Source organism: Equus asinus, chromosome 17 (genome assembly GCF_041296235.1).
Source record: "Equus asinus isolate D_3611 breed Donkey chromosome 17, EquAss-T2T_v2, whole genome shotgun sequence".
Lineage (NCBI taxonomy): Eukaryota > Metazoa > Chordata > Mammalia > Perissodactyla > Equidae > Equus > Equus asinus.
In genome coordinates, this window is record NC_091806.1 from 47118015 (window position 1) to 47139470 (window position 21456).

Genomic DNA, 21456 nt, shown 5'->3' on the forward strand with positions numbered 1-21456 from the left:
CTCGAACTTTCTCCTCTGTCTCGCTGCACCTTCTGAAGTTGATCTGCTTGCCTTACTAAGCTCACCGATACTAACAGCTGTGTTCTTTTCATTCCTAACCACGTAACATCAGGAGGATGAGGAGGGAAGCTGGGCTCAGGTTGGAGACTTTCTATACTATATTCTTCACTATATGTACAGCAACAAAAAGAATTGGCGTATGAAAACTCGTAATTTACTTTTCTTGACATTTTTAACATCTTAACTTTTTCAGAATATTGTTAACGATTTGAAAGCATTAGTCGGAAGCAGAGCGTAGAGTTAAAGAGCACGTCTCATGGACAATTTTGAACCTCTCTTCTGTGGGGCTGTGGTGTCAGTTCTGGTTAGCGTAGACGGCTCTGTGTAGCGGACCGGCTTCTGGACGCGGTCCTGGGGCTTCGGCGGCTCCTGACATTGCGGATTTAAGTACCCGCTTGGGTAACTTAACCGCAAGGTCTGCCGGTGGGAAAACTGAATTCTGAGAACTTTCCAGCACAGGAGTTGCTGTGGAGACGTCACGTCTGGGTCTTCGTGTTGGTGTTTTACTAAGTGCTGTCCTAATGCTCTGTTGATCAAAAGACCTTCTTACTAATGGAATTCTCAGAAATTAAGCCTCTTCTCGCTTAATGTACTTTTCCGTTTTCAGCTCCCCAGTTCTTCAGCTCACAAAAAGCTACCACACGTGTCTTGCAGCCTTCCTCTGAGACAGCTCGACTAACACAGCGGTGTCCCTGCCTGCGACTCCACCAGCGTTGCTGTGTGACATGCCGCACTTTAGGGACCCGCACAGCCGCGTGGTATGAGCAGGCGGCGTCTCCCGAGGCTCTTGCTGAGGGCAGAGCGCTCAGGGTCCTCACGGGATCGTTGTATGTCTGAAAAGAATCAGGATAGTTTCAAATCAGAATTTTCCTGAGTACAAGTTGTTGGTTGAAATGCCAGTTTCCCTCTGTTTGTATGCCCAACATAAAGCCAATTCTCTCTCTCTTTGTAACAAAAGAAGAGAGAAGCTATAATATGATGGTGTGAGCCCTCTGCTCCTGATTTGGGCCTTCTGTGCTGCTACACCAGATAAATATCCTCATTAATGATTTAACCTGGTCAGCTAGCTCTTTACAAGGCCACTAATGACCATCAGTGAATTAAAAAGGGTGCATTTCGTAATTACTTAAATGTCGGTGTATTTCACACTAGGAAGCAGAACTTTGTCAGCACTTGAGTAGGAAATTCCCTGTGTCAGGGGCACGAGGTGTAAATTAAATAAGCGGAATGTTTGCTCTCTGCAGTAGAAATGCAAACACGGGTGAGCTGTGCCCGCGGCAGCAGAGTTAGCCAACACTCAGTGTTCCTAGTAAGCAAGAGCTGCTCTCGCTGTCGCCTCCCCTAGATGAGAGGAGTGAAGAGGCTTCCTGGGCTCTGTGAGGCCGCCCGGTCTGCTGAGGGCCGCGGTCACACAGTGTTCCTCTCCTGTGCCCTTACCTCGTGGCCAGCTCTGAAGCCGAGGGGAGGTTCAAGGTTTCCTCGGGCCCTCGGGAAGAAAGCATCAAGGTGTGGTGAGAGCCGTGGGTGCCTTCATTTAGCAAGTGGCACATGTGGGCTGTCTGTGGGAGGCTGTGCTGCTTGCTGCAGACACAGGAGTGAGCGGGACAGCCACAGTCCCTGCCGCCGGCCCTCACAGTTTACAGAGATCACAGAAGTGTGTTTGTGATCATTTCAGTGGTGGATTAGCAGGCCCTGGGCAGTGGCTGCCTCTTCTGGCCCAGGTGTTGTCCGATGATGGAGATCCGTGTCAAGGGCTTTTTCAGAAGGCTCTGATGGCGGCCCGGGAGATGGAGGGCTCCCTGGACTGGGCCTGATCCTCAGTCGCTGACCTACGTTATCTGACGCTGACCACTTAAGAAGTGTGACTAGAGTGTATGATGAGTAAACAAAAAGGAGGAGGGTTCCGCTTCCATGGAATTCTCTTATTTAGAAATCTTTGCGTTGTGTGCCCATTTAAGAATACGTAATCACAGGCAAGGAAATGAGACCAGATGCTCATGCGTAAGTCTCAGGCATATGAGATGAGAGTAAGGTTTGAAAGAGTGAAAAACATGACAGTGTGATGATTTCCCGAAAATGTTTGATGTTTTTCCCACTCATGGTTGCTTAGAGAAAATAGTGAAAATGGTTTTTTCTGTTAGAATTTGAGCATTCTTGTTGGAGTGCGAGTCATTTCTTCCAGCTTGGTTGGTGTAAGTGATAAATTAGATCAGAGGCCGTGTTTTCAAGGCAGAGCATGGTGGTAGTTGAGAGGGACTGTGTCCAGGGATTCCGTGATGGGACTGCAGAAGGCCTGCGGGCGCAGCTGGTCTCGGACAGAGGGGCAGCGAGTGCCTTTTTTGGATATGTCTGTAGATACATATAATGTGTGTGCTTATTTTTCATTGTACAAAGCTTGGCTGTGTTCTGTTAGATTTATCCCTAAGGATTTCATGACTTTGATGACATTGTGAATGGCATTTTGTAAATTTCAGTTTCCAGTTCACTTCTGGTATTTAGAAACCCAGCTCGTGTTTGTGTCCTGGCCTTGTGTCCTGCCGCTTTGCTAAGCTCGCTGTAGTTCTCACAGCCAGTTTGTAGGTGTATTTTCTATGTTGCTAATCAGGTCATCTGCAAATAAAGACAGGGTTTTTTTTTCCAATTCCTATGCTTTTGATTTCTTTTTCTTGCCTTGTTACCGTGGCTAGGAGTTCCACTGCAGCACTGAATAAAATTAGTGAGAGCAGACCCTTTGTTCCTGATCTCAGGAAGAATACATTGTCTTTCACCGTTAAGTGTGATGTCAGCCCTGTGTTTGCTGTAGATGCCCCTTATCAGGTTGAGGCAGTTTTCTTCCATTGCTAGATTGCTGAGATTTCCATAAATGAATGATGAATTTTGTCAAATGCCTTTTCTGCATCTTTTGAGATGATATAGTAGTATTTCTTTTGAATCCATTGATAGGATGAATGTCATTGATTTTTCAAATGTTGACCCAACCTTATGTTCCTAGGATGAACCTCACTTGTCGTGATAGCTTATTCTTTTAATTTATTATTGATTTAATTTGCTCATATTTTGTCGAGGAATTTTGCATCTGTGTCTATGAGAGATACTGGTCTGTAGTTTTCTTGTAATGTCTTTGTCTGGTTTTGGTATCAGGATAGTGCTGGCTTCATAGGATGAGTTAGGCATTTCTTCTCCATTTTTTTGGAATAATAGTGTAGAATTGTTATTTTTCCCATAAATATTTGGTAAGATTCACCAGTGAAGACATTTAAGGTAAAGATTTTATGTGTATGTGAGAGAAAGTTTATAACTGCAAATTTGAGTCCTGATAAGATACAACTTATCTCTTTCTTATGAGTTGCTCTCATAGATGATGTCTTTTGCCCATTTTATCTAAGTTGCTTACAGTTGTTCACAGTTTTCCCTTTCAGTGTCTATGTCCTATAGTGTGTCCCCTCTTTCATTCTTGATGTTGGTAATGTACGTCTTTTCTTTTTCCTTAGTCACTCTGTCTAGGGCTTAGTCAATTTTACTGATCTTTATGAAGAACCAGATTTTAGTTTCATAGTTTTATTTTTCTTGTTTCTGTTTCATTGATTTCTGCTCTTTTATTTTCTTCCTTCTGCTTGCTGTGGATTTCATTTGTTCTTCTTTTTCAAGTTTTTTAAGGTAGAATCTTACATTGTTGTTTTGAGACCTTCCTTCATTTACGACATAAGTGTTTAATACTATAAATTTCCCTCAAGACACTGCTTTAGCCATGTCCTGCAATTTTTGAATAGATTGTATTTCACTTTCATTCAGTTAGAAATATTTTCCCATTTCTCTTTTCTTCTTCTTTGGCACGTGGGTTATTTAGCCGTATGCTAATTTCCAAACACTTGAGAATTTTCTAGATATCTTTTTATTATTGATTTCTAATTTAATTCTGTTGAGGTCAGAGAACATAGTTTGTATGATTTCAGTCCCTTTAGATCTGTTGAGATTTGTCTTGGAGAATCCCATACGCACTTGAAATGAACGTATTCTGCTGTTATTGGGTGGGGTGTTCCACAAAACGTCACTTAGGTCAAGCTGGTCAATAGTGTTGTTTAAGGCTTCTGGATCCTTACTGAGGGGGTCTGTCTGCCTGTTTTGGCTTCTTTGTTCCATCAGTGACTGAGTCAGAGGAGGGTTGAGGTCTTGTGACTGTAACTGTGGATTTTTCTGTTTCTCCTTTCAGTTCTGTCAGTTGTTGTCTTGCTTCTCTCTTCTTTTAAAACTATTTTTCGGTTCACTTTTTTTTTAAGATTTTATTTTTCCTTTTTCTCCCCAAAGTCCCCTGGTATGTAATTGTATGTTTTTAGTTGTGGGTCCTTCTAGTTGGGGCATGTGGGACGCCACCTCAACATGGCTTGATGAGCAGTGTCATATCCAGGCCCAGGATGCAAACCGGTGAAACCCTGGGCTGCTGAAGCGGAGTGCGCCAACGTAACCACTCAGCCACGGGGCCGGCCCCTTCAGTTCACTTTTTACACGGATTTTGAAATTAACAGATTTTTTGTTGAGGAAATTTGGAAAACAAAATGTTAAAATTAAAACCAGCCACAGATATTTTTGTGTACAGTTGGATTGATCCTTCAAACTTGTTCATGAGTCGTGATCATTCTTTGTTGTTATATTATTATACACAAAAATTACTTCAGAAAGATCATGTGTTATCAGCTACATTTTTATTGTGGTTGGGGAAATAGGTTAAATTTATAAACACGAATGAGTCATAGGTTTTCAGTGGTATAATACCTTCTGTTAAAATTCTACTGACAAATTTAAAAGGTAGTAAATAGGAGATCAAATTATTTTGAAATGATAAAGAACAGTGTTGTCATTAATTTAAGCTTTAGGAATATGTAATAGGTTAAAAATCCAGTTTAAAGATTATTTAAACTGCCCTTGTGACCTCTTGGGTGTTCTTTTTCCTGAACTGATCGTACTTGCTTGTTGAAAGCAGACGCTCGCCTACGGGGACATGAACCATGAGTGGATCGGGAACGAGTGGCTGCCCAGCCTGGGCCTCCCGCAATACCGCAGCTACTTCATGGAGTGCCTGGTGGACGCGCGCATGCTGGACCATCTCACCAAGAAGGACCTGCGCGGGCAGCTGAAGATGGTGGACAGCTTCCACAGGTCAGTCGTTGCACACAGTTCCTGCTCGTTGGCTAGGAGGCTTTTGACTGTTTCCATCTGTAATTTTTTTTTTTTTTTGTAAATAGAAACAGCTTCCAGTGTGGAATTATGTGCCTGCGAAGGCTGAATTATGACCGAAAAGAACTGGAAAGAAAAAGAGAAGAAAGCCAGAATGAAATAAAAGGCTAGTACATTACGTTTAATTGATTTAGCATATTTCTGCTTCCCAGTGTATTAGCAGCCTAAGTGATTTCCTAGTTTCTTTAAATTAAAAATAATATTTTTTTATTGTGGTCATGATAGTTTATAGCATTGTGAAATTTCAGTTGTACATTAATGTTTGTCAGACACCATGTGAGTGTGCCGCTTCGCCCCTTGTGGCCACCTTCCACACCCCTTGCCCCTGGTAACCACTAAATTGTTCTCTTTGTCCGTAAGTTTGATTATCTTCTACGTATGAGTGAAATCATCCAGTGTTTGTCTTTCTCCATTTGGCTTATTTCGCTTAACATGATGCCCTCAGGGTCCATCCATGTGGTTGCGAATGGGACGATTTCATCTTTTTTTTATGGCTGAGTAGTATTCCATTGTGTATTTATATACCACATACTCTTTATCCAATCATCCATCGATGGGCACTTGGGCTGCTTCCACATCTTGGCTATTGTGAATAATGCTGCCATGAACATGGGGTACATAAGTCTCTTTGGATTGTGGATTTCAATTTTTTTTGATAAGTACCCAGTAGTGGGTTAGCTGGGTTGTATGGAATTTCTATTTTTAATTTTTTGAGAAATCTCCGTACTGTTTTCTGCAGTGGCTGTGCCGGCATTCATTCCCCCCAGCAGTGGATGAGGGTTCCCTTTTCTCTACAACCTCTCCAACACTTGTTGTTTTTTGTATTGGTGATTATAGCCATTCTAATGGGTGTAAGATATCTAAGTGTAGTTTTTTGCTTTTTGGGTTTTTTTTTTAAAGACTGGCACCTGAGCTAACATCTGTTGCCAATCTTTTTTTTCTTTTTCCCCCTTCTTCTTCTCCCCAAAGCCTGCCAGTACATAGTTGTATCCTCCAGTTGCACGTCCTTCTGTCTGTGCTATGTGGGATGCCACCTCAGCATGGCTTGATGAGTGGTGCCATATCTCCACCCAGGATCTGAACCAGCAAAACCCTGGGCCGCTAAAGCGGGGCATGCGAACTTCACCACTTGCCCACGGAGCCGGCCCCTGAATGTAGTTTTGATTCGCCTTTGCCTGATGATTAGAGATGTTGAGCATCTTTTCATGTGGCTGTTGGCCGTCCGTATATCTTCTTTGGAAAATGTCTGTTCGAATCCTCTGCCTACTTTTTGATTGGGTTGTTTGTTTTTTTGTTGTTCATTTGTGTGAGTTGTTTCTATATTATGGAGATTAACTCCTTGTTGGATATATGATTTGCAAATATTTTCTCCCATTTGATGGGTTGTTTTTTCATTTTAATCTTGATTTCCTTTGACTTCCAGAAGCTCTTTAGTCTGATGAAGTCCCACTTGTTTATTTTTTTCTTTTGTTTTCCTTGTCTGGGTAGACATGGTATTCAGTAAGATCCTTTTAAGTCTGATGTCAAAGAGTGGACTGCCTGTATTTTCTTCCAGAAGTTTTATGGTTTCAGCTCTTACCTTCAAGTCTCTGGTCCATTTTGAGTCTATTTTTGTGTGTGGAGAAAGGTAGTGGTCTACTTTCGTTGTTTTGCATGTGGCTGTCCAGTTTTCCCAGCACCATTTATTGAAGAGGCTTTCCTTTCTCCATTGTATATTCTTAGCTCCTTTGCCGAAGATTAGCTGTCTGTAGATGTGTGGTTTTATTTCTGGGCTTTCGGTTCTCTTCCATTGATCTGTGTGCCTGTTTTTGTACCAGTACCATGCTGTTTTGATCACTATGGGTCTGTAGTACGTTTTGAAGTCAGGCACTGTGATGCTCCAGCTTTGTTGTTCTTTCTCAGGATTGCTTTGGCTATTCAGGGTCTTTTGTTGACCCATGTGAATTTTAAGATTCTTTGTTCTATGAAGAATGTCATTGGGATTCTGATTGGGATTCCATTGAATCTATAGATTGCTTTAGGTAGAATGGACTTTTTTTCTTTTTAGGAAGATCAGCCCTGAGCTAACTACTGCCAATCCTCCTCTTTTTGCTGAGAAAGACTGGCCCTGAGCTAACATCCATGCCCATCTTCCTCTACTTTGTATGTGGGACGCCTTCCACAGCATGGCTTTTGCCAAGCAGTGCCCCGTCCGCACCCAGGATCCGAACCGGTGGACCCCGGGCTGCTGAGAAGCAGAACGTGCGCACTTAACCGCTGCACCACCGGGCCGGCCCCTAGAATGGACATTTTAGCTATGCTTATTCTTCCAAATCCATGTGCATGGAATATCTTCCCATTTCTTTTGTCATTATTGATTTCTGTCAGTGATGTCTTATAGTTTTCCTTGTATAGATCTTTTATTTCTTATTTTTTTATCGCAGTAACATTTGATTATAACATTATATAACTTTCAGATGTACATCATAGCATGTTTCAGATTCTGTGTAGATTCCATCGTGTTCACCACCCAAAGACTAATTACAAGCCATCACCACACACGTGTGCTTAATCACCCCTTTCACCCTCCCCCTGTTAAATTTATTCCTAGGTATTTTTTTTTCATGTTGTGAGATTTTTACTTTATTTTTTAAAAAAATTTTTATTGAGTTAATGATAGGTTACAATCTTGTGAAATTTCAGTTGTGTATTATTGTCTGTCAGTCGTGTTGTAGGTGCACCACTTCACCCTTTGTGCCCACCCCCCCACCCCCCCTTCCCCTGGTAGCCACTAATCTGTTCTCTTTGCCCACAGGTTTAAATTCCTCATAGGAGTGGAGTCACACAGAGATTGTCTTCTCTATCTGGCTTATTTCACTTAACATAATTCCCTCAAGGTCCATCCATGTTGTTGCAAATGGGACGATTTTGTTCTTTTTTACGGCTGAGTAGTATTCCATTGTATATATGTACCACATCTTCTTTATCCAATCATCTGTTGATGGGCACTTAGGTTGCTTCCATGTCTTGGCTATTGTAAATAATGCTACAGTGAACATTGGGGTGCATAGGACTTTTGGAACTGCTGACTTCAAGCTCTTTGGATAGATACCCAGTAGTGGGATGGCTGGATCGTATGGTATTTCTATTTTTAATTTTTTGAGGAATCTCCATACTGTTTTCCATAGTGGCTGCACCAGTTTGCATTCCCACCAGCAGTGGATGAGGGTTCCTTTTTCTCCACAACCTCTCCAACATTTATTACTATTTGTTTTAGTTATTTTTGTCACTCTAATGGGTGTAAGGTAATATCTTAGTGTAGTTTTGATTTGCATTTCCCTGATGATCAGCAATGATGAGCGTCTTTTCATGTGCCTATTGGCCATCCGTATATCTTCTTGGGAGAAATGTCTGTTCATGTCTCCTGCCCATTTTTTGATCGGGTTAATTTTTTGTTGTTGAGTTGTGTGAGTTCTTTATATGTTATGGATATTAAGCCTTTGTCGGATGTATTACTTGGAAATATTTTTTCCCAGTTAGTGGGTTGTTTTTTTGTTTCAGTCCTGTTTTCCCTTGCCTTGAAGAAGCGCTTTCGTCTGATGAAGTCCCATTTGTTTATTCTTTCTATTGTTTCCCTTCTCTGAGAAGACATGGTGTCCAAAAAGATCCCTTTAATACTGATGTCAAAGAGTGTACTTCCTATATTTTCTTCTAGAAGCCTTATGGTTTCAGGTCTTACCTTTAGGTCTTTGATCCATTTTGAGTTTATTTTGGTGAATGGTGAAAAAGAATGGTCAAATTTTCGTTCTTTTACATGTGGCTTTCCAGTTTTCCCAGCAGCATTTGTTGAAGAGACTTTCTTTTCTCCATTGTAGGCCCTCAGCTCCTTTGTCGAAGATTAGCTGTCCATAGATGTGTGGTTTTTATTTCTGCACTTTCAATTCTGTTCCATGGATCTGTGCACCTGTTTTTGTACCAGTACCATGCTGTGTTGATTATTGTAGCTTTGTAGTATGTTTTGAAGTCAGGGATTGTGATGCCTCCAGCTTTGTTCTTCTTTCTCAGGATTGCTTTAGCAATTCGGGGTCTTTTGTTGCCCCATATGAATTTTAGGATTCTTTGTTCTATTTCTGTAAAGATGTCATTGGGATTCTGATTGGGATGGCGTTGAATCTGTAGATTGCTTTAGGTAGAATGGATATTTTAACTGTGTTTATTCTTCCAATCCATGGACACGGAATGTCTTTCCATGTGTTTATGTCGTCATCCATTTCTTTCAGAAAAGCCTTGTAGTTTTCATTGTATAGGTCTTTCCCTTCCTTAGTTAAATTCACCCTGAGGTATGTTCTTCTTTTTGTTGCGATTATGAATGGTATTGTGTTCTTGAGTTCTTTTTCTGTTAGTTTGTTATTAGAGTATAGAAATGCTACTGATTTATGTAAATTGATTTTATATCCTGCAACTTTGCTGTAGTTGTTGATTACTTCTAAAAGTTTTCCAATGGATTCTTTGGGGTTTTCTATATATAAGATCACGTCGTCTCCAAATAGCGAGAGTTTCACTTCTTCCCCCCCCATTTGGATTCCTTTTATTCCTTTTTCTTGCCTGATTGCTCTGGCCAGGACCTCCAGTACTATGTTAAATAAGAGTGGTGATAGAGGGCATCTTTGTCTCGTTCCTGTTCTCAGGGGGATGGTGCTCAGTTTTTGCCCATTGAGTATGATGTTGGCTGTGGGTTTGTCATATATGGCCTTTATTGTGTTGAGGTAGTTCCCGTCTATCCCCATTTTGTTGAGTTTTTATCATAAATGGCTGTTGGATCTTGTCAAATGCTTTCTCTGCATCTATTGAGATGATCATGTGGTTTTTCCTCAGTTTGTTGATGTGGTGTATCACGTTGATTGATTTGCGGATGCTGAACTATCCCTGTGTCCCTGGTATGAATCCCACCTGATCATGATGTATGATCCTTTTGATGACTTACTGTATTCTGGTTGCCAAAATTTTGTTGAGAATTCTTGCATCTGTCTTCATCAGCAATATTGGCCTGTAGTTCTTTTTCGTGCTGTCCTTGTCAGGCTTTGGTATCAGCATGATGTTGGCCTCATAGAATGTGTTAGGAAGTGTTCCATCCTCCCTAATTTTTTGAAATAGCTTGAAAAGGATAGGTATTAAATCCTCTCTGAAAGTTTGGTAAAATTCCCCAGGAAAGCCATCTGGTCCTGGGGGTTTATTCTTTGGGTCCTTTTGATTGCTGTTTCAATCTTTGCTTGTGACTGGTCTGTTCAGATTGTCTCCTTCTGCTTGAGTGAGCTTTAGGAGGTTGTAGGAGTCCAAGAATTTATCCATTTCCTCTAAGTTATCCATTCTGTTGGCATATAGTTTGTCATAGTATTCTCTTATAATCCATTGTATTTCTGCGGAGTCTGTTGTTATTTCTCCTCTTTCATTTCTGATTTTGTTTATTTGAGCTTTCTCTCTTTTTTTCTCTGTAAATCTGGCTAGGGGTTTGTCAATTTTATTTATCTTCCCAAAGAACCAGCTCTTTGTTTCATTGATCCTTTCTACTTTCTTTTTTGTTTCAATAGCATTTATTTCTGCTCTGATTTTTATTATTTCTCTCCTTCTGCTGACTTTGGGCTTTGTGTGTTCTTTCTCTAGTTCAGTTAGGTGTAGTTTAAGATTGCTGATTTGGGATTTTTCTGGTTTGTTAAGATGTCCCTGAATTGCGATGAATTTTCCTCTTAATAGAGCTTTTGCTCCATCCCATATGAATTGGTATAGCATGTTATCATTTTCATTTGTCTCCAGGTATTTTTTGATTTCTTCTTTAATTTCTTCCATGATCCATTGCTTGTTCAGTAGTGTATTGTTTAGTTTCCACATCCTTGTGCCTTTCTCAGCTTTTTCCTTGTAATTAATTTCTAGCCTTATAGCATTATGATCAGAGAAGATGCTCGTTATTATTTCAATTTTTTTAAATTTGTAGAGGCTTGCCTTATTTCCCAACCTATGGTCTATCCTTGGGAATGTTCCATGCGCACTTGAGAAGAACGTGTATTCTGCTGTTTTTGGATGGAGTGTTCTATATACGTCTGTTAAGTCCAACTGTTTTAGCTTTTCCTTTAGCTCCACTGTTTCCCTGTTGATTTTCTGTCTGGATGATCTGCCCATTGATGTGAGTGGGGTGTTGAGGTCCCCTACTATTATTGTGTTGTTTTTGATATCTTCTTTTAGGTTTGTTAATAGTTGCTTTATGAACTTTGGTGCTCCTGTGTTGGGTGTATAGATATTTATAAGCATTATTTCTTCTTGATGAAGTGTCCCTTTGATCATTATATATTGGCCCTCTATGTCTCTCTTTACCTGCCTTATCTCGAAGTCTGTTTTGTCTGATATAAGCATTGCGACACCTGCTTTCTTTTGTTTGCTATTAGCTTGGAGTATTGTCCTCCACCCCTTCACCCTGAGCCTGTGTTTGTCCTTGGGGCTGAGGTGTGTTTCCTGGAGGCAACAAATTGTTGGATCTTGTTCTTTAATCCATCTTGCCACTCTGTGTCTTTTTATTGGAGAGTTCAGTCCGTTTACGTTGAGGGTGAGTGTTGATGCATGAGGGCTTAATGCTGTCATTCTGTTGCTCGTTTTCCGGTTTTCCTGTGTTTCCTTTGTTTCTTGTCCTGTGTGTTTTAGCCTACCCATTGACTTCTGCATTTTCTTACGCTGGGTTTCTTAGATTTTTCCTTATTTATGCTTTGTGTCTCTGTTCTGCTTTTTAGTTTAGTGGCTACCCTGAAGTTTGTATTCAGAATCTCATGTATAACAGTCCATTTTCTGGTGGTCTCTTACTTCCTTAGCCTAGACTGTTTCAGTCCCTTTCCTCCTCCCTTTCTAAATTATTATTTTCATCTCTTATTCCAACTTGTGTTGTGAGTTTGTGGTTAGGGTGATAAGATTGACTTTGCTTTGGTGATTTACTTCCCTTTATCCTAATGCTATAGTTGAATATTTGCTATCCTATTCAGATTCTATGTATTTGTCTCCTTACTCTGTGTTTTGTGACCCCTTTCTCCTTTATTTTTCTTTTTTCAGGTATGAGAGCCTTCTTGAGGATTTCTTGTAGTGGCAGTCTTGTGACTACGAAGTCCCTTAGCTTTTGTTTGTCTGGAAAAGATTTAATTTCTCCCTCATATCTGAAGGATATTTTTCCTGGATAAAGTATTCTTGGCTGAAGATTTTTATCCTTTAAAGTTTTGAATATGTCACTCCAGTCTCTCCTAGCTTGTAAGGTTTCTGTAGAGAAAACCAATGAAAGTCTGATAGGGGTTCCTTTGTAGGTTATCTTCTTCTGCCTTGCTACCCTGAGTATTCTTTCTTTGTCCTTCATTTTTGCCATGTTTACTACTATGTGCCTTGCAGTAGGTCTTTTTACATTGACAAATCTAGGAGATCTGAAAGCTTCCTCCACACGCATTTCTCTCTCAATCCCTAGATTTGGGAAGTTCTCTTCTCTTATTTCGTTGAGCACACTTTCTGCTCCATTTTCCTTTTCCATGCCCTCAGGAATTCTGATGATTCTTAAGTTGCATTTTCTCATTGAGTCAGCTATTTTTCTGAGCTTTTCTTCAGTTTTTTTAATTCTTAGTTCTCTTTCTTCCTCTGTCTCGATCCATTCAGCCTGTCTTTGATTATGCTAGTTTGCTCCTCTATGGTGTCTACACGGGCATTCAGGGAATCTGTATTCTGTTTTATCTGGTTCATTGTATTTTCATCTCTAGTATTTCTAATTGATTCTTCTTTATAATTTCAATCTCTTTTGTGAAGTAACTCCAGAACTCGTTGACTTGTTTCTCTATATTTCCCTTTACCTCATTGAATATTTTGAGGATAGCTATTTTGAACTCCTCTTCACTTACTTTACCCATTTCCAAGCCCTCAGGACATAATTCTGTGTTTTTATTGTTTTCCTTTTGGACTGGAGCTTTTATAAATTGCTGGATGGTAGAGGAGAGGTTTTTGCGCATGATGCTGTTATTTGGTTGCAGGTACAGCCTGTCGCCACTAGATGGGGGTCAAGAGCCTTGGTTCTGAGCCCTGCGCCTTCAGCCGTGATGGTGGCGCCCAGCGTGGGTTGGGGGAGGAGGGACACTTTCACTCATGCCAACCTGGATTGGCACAGCTCTCGCTCTCTGGTCTCCCAGGGCCCTGGCTTGCTGGGGTTCCCCCACGCGAAAGCTGTCCCCTGTTAGAGGGTTTCCGCTGCTCCAGCGGTGGGAGTCCTGCACGATCTCCCAACGCACGGCCCCTCCCCTGCTCCTTCTCACACCCACGGCAGTGATCCCAGTCTCTAGGGGAGGGAGCAAAGACCCCGTTCCAGCTCCTCCGAGGGCGGCTCCAGCCTCTCCACCTTCTGTCGTTTGGCTGCTGTGGGTCTCTGAGGATTTCTGTTATTGGGATTTTTTTTTTTTTGGTTGGAAAGCAGTTGCTCTTTTTAGTTGTAATTTGGAGGGGAGAGAGTCCTGGGTGAGCTCACGCCGCCATGTTGCTGACGTCACCCCTATTCCTAGATATTTTATTCTCTTTGTTGCGATTGTAAATGGGATTCTATTCTTGAGTTCTTGGTCTCTTAGTTTGTTATTAGAGTATAGAAATGCAACTGATTTTTGTAAGTAGACTTTGTATCCTGCAACTTTGCTGTAGATGTTTATTTCTAATAGTTTTCCCATGGCTTCTTTAGGGTTTTCTCTATATAAAATCATGTCGTCTGCAAACACTGAGAGTTACACTTCTTCACTGCCAATTTGGATTCCTTTTCTTTCTTTTTCTCGCCTAATTGCTCTGGCCCAAACCTCCAGTACTGTGAGAATGGTGGGAATGGGCTCCCTTGTCTTGTTCCTGTTCTCAGGGGGATGGCACTCAGTTTTTCCCCGTTGAATATGATGCTGGCTGTGGGTTAGTGATTTCCTATTTTTAAAAATATTAGGAAATTTGTTAAGTGGAGAAAACTAGTCTGGCATCATTACAGAGGAGGGAGGGTTGGAAATGAGTGCTTTTAAGACCCTGCTCTCATGGCCTGGTGGTTAAAGTTTGGCCCCCACCACTCAGCGGCCCTGGTTCACTTCCTGGTTGCAGCACCACACCACCTGTCTGTCTGCTGCTGTGCTGTGGGGGCAGCTCGTGTAGGAGAACTAGAATGACTTACAACCAGGATGTACAACCATGCCCTGCGGCTTTGGGAGGAAGGACAATCTTCCTCTGAAGCCAGAGCACTTGTGCCTGTTTTCTTGTGCTTACGTCAGTCTGCGTGAACCGTCTCAAGGGGAACACTTCTCCTGTGACTTGTTCTGACTTGTGTACTCCTTCACTCAGCAATGCCACCCCGTGCCACACTGCTGGATAACAGCAGGGCAAAGACAGACAGGACTCTGCTGTCAGCTCACTTCACTCCAGTGTGGCGATTCTGCTCTAGCCATTTATCAGAGGGCTTTAGGAGCGCAGACGGAGCCCTGTGGCTCTGCCTCCAGGGCTCAGGGGGCAGCACAGAGGCGCTGGTTCAGCTGGGCCTTGGAGGTGGAGGAGGAGCTCCTTAGCAGGGGACGATGGCAGAGGCGGTTCAGTGAGAGCGCAGGTGGGGAGATGTAATGGGAGCCTCTCACCCGGCATGCCTCGTAAGCATCAACTACAATAGTCTGCTTTTAAGTAAGACGTTAACAATTAAGCTCAAAGTAAAATCTCCCAGAATTTTCAGAATAAAGAAATCACTAACAACAGTAATAATAGGTAAGACTTAAGAACTCGAAGCACTTTCAGAGGTTAATTATTTAATCCTTCCCACAACCCCGTGCGTGTGAGTGCTGTCTTCTTCCCCAGGTTTTACAAAGAAAGAAACTAAAGACAAAACTGGTTGAGGACACAACCCGTTTAAAGGATAGTCTGGTCATGATTGAGCTAACGTGAATCACAAGAAAAACCGTAAGCCAGCTTTTATACTATATATATATACACACTTTATACTATATATGTAGTGCGTATATTTTATACTATATATATATATATATAGTGTGTGTGTATAGTATAAAAGGGCATTGGAAATAAAATGGGTAAATCAGTTTTGTCTGTTTTCTGTATCTGTTTGAAATCTTTTTATAGTTGACAAAAGTTGTCTTTGGAAGTGATTGGTGAGCATCCGGAGATATTTTTATGGAGTGGCTATTTTTAGATCTCTACTAGAGCGAATTTAATAATGGGTCACTTCGTGTGGTGTAAGATCTTCCCCCCAGTCTCTAATATGCTGGAGAGTATCTTTAAGTTTCTCTCTTTTTAAAATGAGACAACAAAAAAGGCTTCAAGGAAACGAGCTTCAAGATTACAAATGAGAGATTGAATCGAGCAGGGCGCCAACTCCTTCTCTGACGAAAAGAAAGTGTTTCAGAAACTCTGAAGGCTGTAGAGGAAGCGCGCTCGTGCCTGGTGGGCATTCAGCTTCTTCTCTGTCCTTCTGGTTTCTGACCCTGGATCCTCCTCATTTTCTGTTCTCTGGAAAATAAATGTCCGTTAAGAACTTCATTGCTCTTGGGTTCTTTGGCAGCATGAGTTCTAGTGGGACAGTTTCCCTTCGATGGAGGAGGGCCGAGGCATGACCTCTAAATGCAGCAGCGGTTGCCTGCCCACCTTCTGTGTGCTGTGTTACAAGTGTGCATGATGAAGACAGCTTTGTGCAGACGCCATTCTAATTGTTTCTGTTCACCTGTAGACGTGCTTGTGTGGAGCAACGATCGAGTGATTCGCTGGATCCTCTCAATTGGTCTTAAAGAATATGCAAACAATCTGGTCGAGAGTGGCGTTCACGGTGCACTTGTGGCCTTAGATGAAACCTTCGATTTCAGCGCACTGGCGCTCTTGTTACAGATCCCTACGCAGAACACACAGGTATGCTGCAGAGCCGGCCCGGCTCTCACTCAGCGTTCAGTCAGGTCTCCTGATGGAGACGTCTAGCTGGTTAACTGAGTGGACACAAAACTTCACAGTACCTCAGACAACTATCCCTAAGCCACAAAATACTGGTTCCAAACCAGCAATGCTTAATTCTTCATTATTTTTGCCTGTCCTTCCATTTCTTGTCGCCAGCATGAGAATCTTGCAATAAAAAAAACAAGGGGAAACTTCGTTCAAGTCCTTATGCTCGTAGGAGTGACGACATGTATTTAGTTCTTACGTGGCACGAGAAATACTCATAGGTACACCGATGGAGATTCTGTTAATTTTGTTTCTATTGCCCTGTGTGATTCTTTTTGACACACGGGCTCACCTGAGAATCAGGAAATTTATTCTTCTACAGAAGATTGTATGTCTTTTGCCAATACCCCCCGTCCCCCCACCAGCACCAACCCGCAGAGCACACTTTCGTAGATAGTCTGCCAGCGGTCATGGGTCCCTTTCCCTGAAAGCCCATCTGTGGGCTCCGCAGGAATCCCCTAATTTAAGATGTGGTTGTGGGGGCCAGCCCGGTGGTGCAGTGGTTAAGTGCGCACATTCTGCTTCTCGGCAGCCCGGGGTTCGCTGGTTCGGAACCCGGGTGCAGACGTGGAACCACTTGGCAAGCCATGCTGTGGCAGCGTCCCACATATAAAATAGAGGAAGGTGGGCATGGATTTTAGCTCAGGGCCAGTCTTCCTCAGCAAAAAAGAGGAGAATTGGCAGCTGATATTAGCTCAGTGCTAATCTTCCTCAAATAAATTAATTAATTTAATTAAATTAAATGCTGTCATGGCTCAAGGTGTTTATAGCCTGAGCTTTTTAAAAGTCTTGATTTGAAAAACAGTTGTGATATGCTAACATCCTTCAGATTAGATTGATGAAGCTTTGCGGTATTGTTGTTTTGTTATGATTTCAGGCTCGCGCTGTCTTGGAAAGAGAATTTAACAACCTTTTGGTCATGGGGACGGACAGAAGGTTTGATGAAGTGAGTTTTCAGCCTAATGAATTTTAAATTTGCATTCAGTGTGAATTATTTGTTTATACGCACGTGAGCCCCGTCGGCAGTCTCTCTTCTAAGTGTGGGGATGATTTTACCTCCTGAGCTAAGCTTTGCTCTCAAAAATGTGTTAACAAATGAGATAGTAAGAAACTCATATTTTCAGTCTGAGGTTTTCTGTTTTTAAAATATTTGCTATTTAAGTTTTGATAGCCCTCAAAAATGTTGTTCCCATCAACATTGGTGGCAGCCGAGGCATGGCGTCCGTGGGCTATGTTTGGGGACCGCTGGATGTCTGACCCCAATCCAGAGTCCCTGTGCTTTGGAGAAACCTGTTAGAAGGAGATTAGAGAAACGCAACATGTTAATTTCCCCTCACACAGTCGTGACTTGTTTGTTCCCACACTGTTTTTATTCTTTCCTTCGTTGCACGTTAAGAAAACGTGAGTTTGCCTGGTGACTAGGAGGACAGCTAAAGGAGCGCTCGCTGGCTCTTCCCCAGCTCTAAGGCAGAACTGCTTACAGCTTGGAAACTATTTTAAGACAAATAAAAATGTATTATCTTATACGGCAAGAAGATGATTTCTCCAAGATAAGAAAGGAAACGGGGTGATCACTAGGAGGCACATGCACCTGGGCGGCCCAGGGCCGTCCTTATCGATGCCCAGCGAGGGCCCCACATAGTGTTACTGGGCCCGTCACTCTCAGAAGTTCCCAGTGGGGACAGTAGATCCTGTGGTTATCAGGAACGGGTTAAAGAGCTGTGAACAAACATGCAGTGACAAGTTCAGCAGTCATGTTCAAGGCTGGTAACTTGACTGTCTATTTTTGTCCTTTATTTTAAAATCAGTCTTGTTTTCTGTCCTTTAATTTCCCAGGACGATGATAAAAGCTTTAGGAGAGCACCTTCTTGGAGAAAAAAATTTAGACCAAAGGATGTTCGTGGCTTAGCTGCTGGGTCCGCAGAGACTCTCCCCGCCAACTTCCGGGTCACCTCCTCTCTGTCCTCACCCTCCATGCAGCCGAAGAAGACGCAGCTGGACGGTAGGTGTGCAGGGGCAGCCTGCCGCTGTGGGTGGCATGAGCAGCTTTGTGGCTGGAATGTTAACAGTGATCCAGAATGGCCTCTTGGATGTGTTACAAGGCATTGAGTACTGGTGCATGCCCAGGTGAAGTGTTTTAAAATGAATCCTAACATCTGTGCATAACAGTTTAACAATAATGTAGGTTTTTTAGAGTCTTGTCTGGTTGAATCTTAGCATATCCTTCCAACTAATAAAGCTGAGCGTCGCGTGTGTTCTCGGTGTGCTGAGTGGACGTCCTGTAGTCTGTGTGTGTGGCAGGCAGCCCTGGAAGGCTCTGCCGGAAGGTGGTGCAGCAGCTCTCGGGCCACGCCGGGTGCTCCCGGGACGTCTCTCCCCCTGGAGAGGTGACTGAGTCCATCTTAGAGAACACAGTTTCCCCCTCTCTGAGCCTTCCCTTTCCTCCCTCCACCCCTGCTGGCGTTGGTCCCTGTCACTGCGCACCGTAAGGACGGAGAGGAGGAAGAAGGTGAGCCTGGGCAGGTCGTCACTGGAGCGCGGTGGGCCCTGGGAGCGCACGAGCCTTGCAGTCAGGGTTCCAGATGGAGCTTGCGGTTTTCCCTTTGACCGCCACTCCGCTTGGAGGACACGGCTGATGACAAGTTGGCCGCGCTTTACTGACAGACCTCTCAGCTCTGACCGCGGCCCCCACGATGACAGGATCAAGGGCAGATGGCCTCGGTGGACCCTGGCTCTGCCGCTGAGGAGGGGCACAGCCTCGAGCACTGTGCCTCAGTCTCCCCGTCTGTAGGGCCGTCGTCGTACAGCCATGTCCTCTTCAGCGGCTGTAGCAGTGAAATGGCTGCTCCTCGTCAGGCTCGTAGGAGGCGTCTGCGCGTCCTGGTCCCGTGTGGTGCTGGCCGCTGGGGCCATTGTAGCCGCACTCCCGTTACGAAGGACTTCGTTCTCGTCTCTGTGGCCGATGGATCGGCTATGGGAAAGGAAGCGCTTTTAAAAATTGTCCTGAGGTGGCTTTTACAAGTTTCCCTGTTCTTAGCCCTTCCCATACGTAGGTTTGTGAGTTTAGCTCTCACTTGCCTGTATCAAAATGAGAGAAAAGCGTGTGTGTGTAAAGCCTTCGCTCAGCCGGACGCTTGGTGAGATGGCCCCCAGGGCAGCACTGCTGCTGGAAGCCTGCATCTCTCTGCAGAGCTCAGTGATCTGGTTAATGGGGCAAGAGCAGCAATGTCTTCAGTAGCATTCTTATTCCAAGGAGCATGAGGTAATTTGTATAACTCTAACGGTAACTTGGCCCTCCACTTATTGAATAGGCTGCTGGAGCGCCTTCTGATTTTCTTCACAGCTTCGTGCCCAGTTTCGTCAGAATCAGTCACACTTCCCGTGTTCAGTATTGACGGCGACATTTATATTAGAGTTCAGATAAATTAAAAATAAGCCTAGAGTGAGGTGTAGGGAATATATTATATGGAAGACGGCTGTTGACCCTTGTAGGAAAACTGAGGCCGAACCCCGGGAGAGTGGACTGCTCAATGCCTTCTTAAATAAGGGGCGTCGGGGAAGCTGCAGCTGGCCTCCTGGGACCTCAGGGTCAGGATTTGGAAAGATGACCCATGCTCACCAACAGTGCCAGCTGTTGTGCCGTCTCTTCTGGAACCACGGCACATTCTTGATAAAACGTGTTCCTGCTGGACCCGTGGGAACGCAAACTGTGTAATTGGCAGTCGGGAATATCTGCTCCAGGTGTTCGCACATTTCCTGTCCAGGTTGCAAGGGAGAGTCGGGGCTCACCTCTTGGGCCGTGCCGTGTGTTTCTCGACAGGAACAAGGCATCAGTGGTACACATCACTTCCGGCAGAAACTGAGACTGGGTTTTAGTGTTCTTAGATGAGTCATTGTCCTCTACCCACCCCCTGCAGCCAGGCCCTGGGGAGGAGTGCCCTGGACGCTCCCTCAGACGGTCGTGGAGGGCAGGTGGCCCGAGGGCGCGTCTCCCGTCAGGCCAGGCCTGCATTTGACTCCGGTCACCTGCACCCCGTGGTGTCTAGCGCGGCCCCGGGTTATCTACCTCACACCGGCCTTGGGGATATCACGTTCAGGCCCCGAAGAAAAGTCCAGTTGCTCTGCAAATCTAGAGAGTTTCAGGAGAAACAAAGTTACCAGCTGAAGTAGTTGTCACTTACACAGAGGACATCACGAAGTCTGTACCATCTGACGCGTCCTTGCTGTCGTGAGATTAACTGCCAGTGGCTCCCAGGGCTGCTGGGGGCTGAAGAGAACCCCCTCCTGGCGACACTTAGGTTCTCTTTCCCTGGCTCGTCCGCTCCCATCTAGAAGTTTCCCTGGGAGCCCTCAGTAGGTGCTGTTGTAGGTGTGCAGATGTGTGTACGTGTGCCCCGTGTGACGTCTGAAGACTAACCGCACGCTGTGTTTGCACGCTTCCTCCCCGGTGTCGGAGCAGGCAGCGTGTCGGGAGCGCAGAGGCTGGACGCCGCCACGGTCAGGACTTACTCCTGCTGAAGCCCCGAGGTGAGTAGAGGGCTCCGCGTGCCCGGAGGCCGCAGAGGCGGCCGGGTGACCGCACGGGGACGCTGCCTGGCCCGGAGAGCCCGTTTCCGTTCCTCCAGGCCTTTAGGAACACGCACGCAAGCCCGGCTGCACCCATTACGAGGTTCTGGTGTTCTGTATGCTCACAGTTGGTCACAGAGGGGTTCGTGTATCCTCATTTGTTAAGCAAAAAAGTGTATTTGCATTTTTTCCTTAAAACTGAAAGTGCTGGACTCTTTTCAGTATCTGGTGATGTCTTTTGGGGGTGGGGAGGCAGGAGAGCAGCGCGTGGCAGGAGCTCACCGGCTCAGCTCTTGGCTGGCGGCCACCCATGGTTGAGAGCGCCCGGCACGGCGGCTCTCCGCCTTGACCCTGGCATCCGCGCTGGTGTCGCTCCCAGGTCAGCGGCGCCCGCTGGCTTTCTTAGAAATACACGTTCTTGAATGAGCCGCACCCCGCGCGGCCAGGTTTCCTGCGGCCACGCTGTCGTGAACCCTGAGGGCCTCGCGGCTGGTGTTAAACACACAGCTGCGTTGCCATCTCAGGGGTGCAGTTACGAGCAGCCCGCTCGCGCTGAAGGGGTGACGTGGGGCTGGGAGCCCAGCCCCTGCTCGTGGCGCCAGGGCC

At 44.4% G+C, this 21456-nt stretch overlaps 1 protein-coding gene across 11 annotated transcripts in view; it reads left to right on the forward strand.

Annotated features, from left to right (window-relative positions):
- Positions 1 to 21456, forward strand: part of PPFIA1 (PTPRF interacting protein alpha 1) — a 99294-nt gene that overhangs the window by 76182 nt on the left and 1656 nt on the right. For 5 of the 11 annotated variants that reach the window (XM_070488366.1, XM_070488367.1, XM_070488356.1 and 2 more), the window contains 7 exons: positions 113 to 139; positions 5039 to 5214; positions 5301 to 5398; positions 16022 to 16197; positions 17162 to 17230; positions 18121 to 18286; positions 20744 to 20811. In XM_070488366.1, coding sequence (XP_070344467.1) covers positions 113 to 139; positions 5039 to 5214; positions 5301 to 5398; positions 16022 to 16197; positions 17162 to 17230; positions 18121 to 18286; positions 20744 to 20802 — 771 coding nt within the window. In that variant the 3' untranslated portion in view covers positions 20803 to 20811. The remainder of the gene's footprint in view (positions 1 to 112; positions 140 to 5038; positions 5215 to 5300; positions 5399 to 16021; positions 16198 to 17161; positions 17231 to 18120; positions 18287 to 20743; positions 20812 to 21456) is intronic. The other 6 variants (XM_070488360.1, XM_070488362.1, XM_070488359.1 and 3 more) reach the window with 2 other exon arrangements.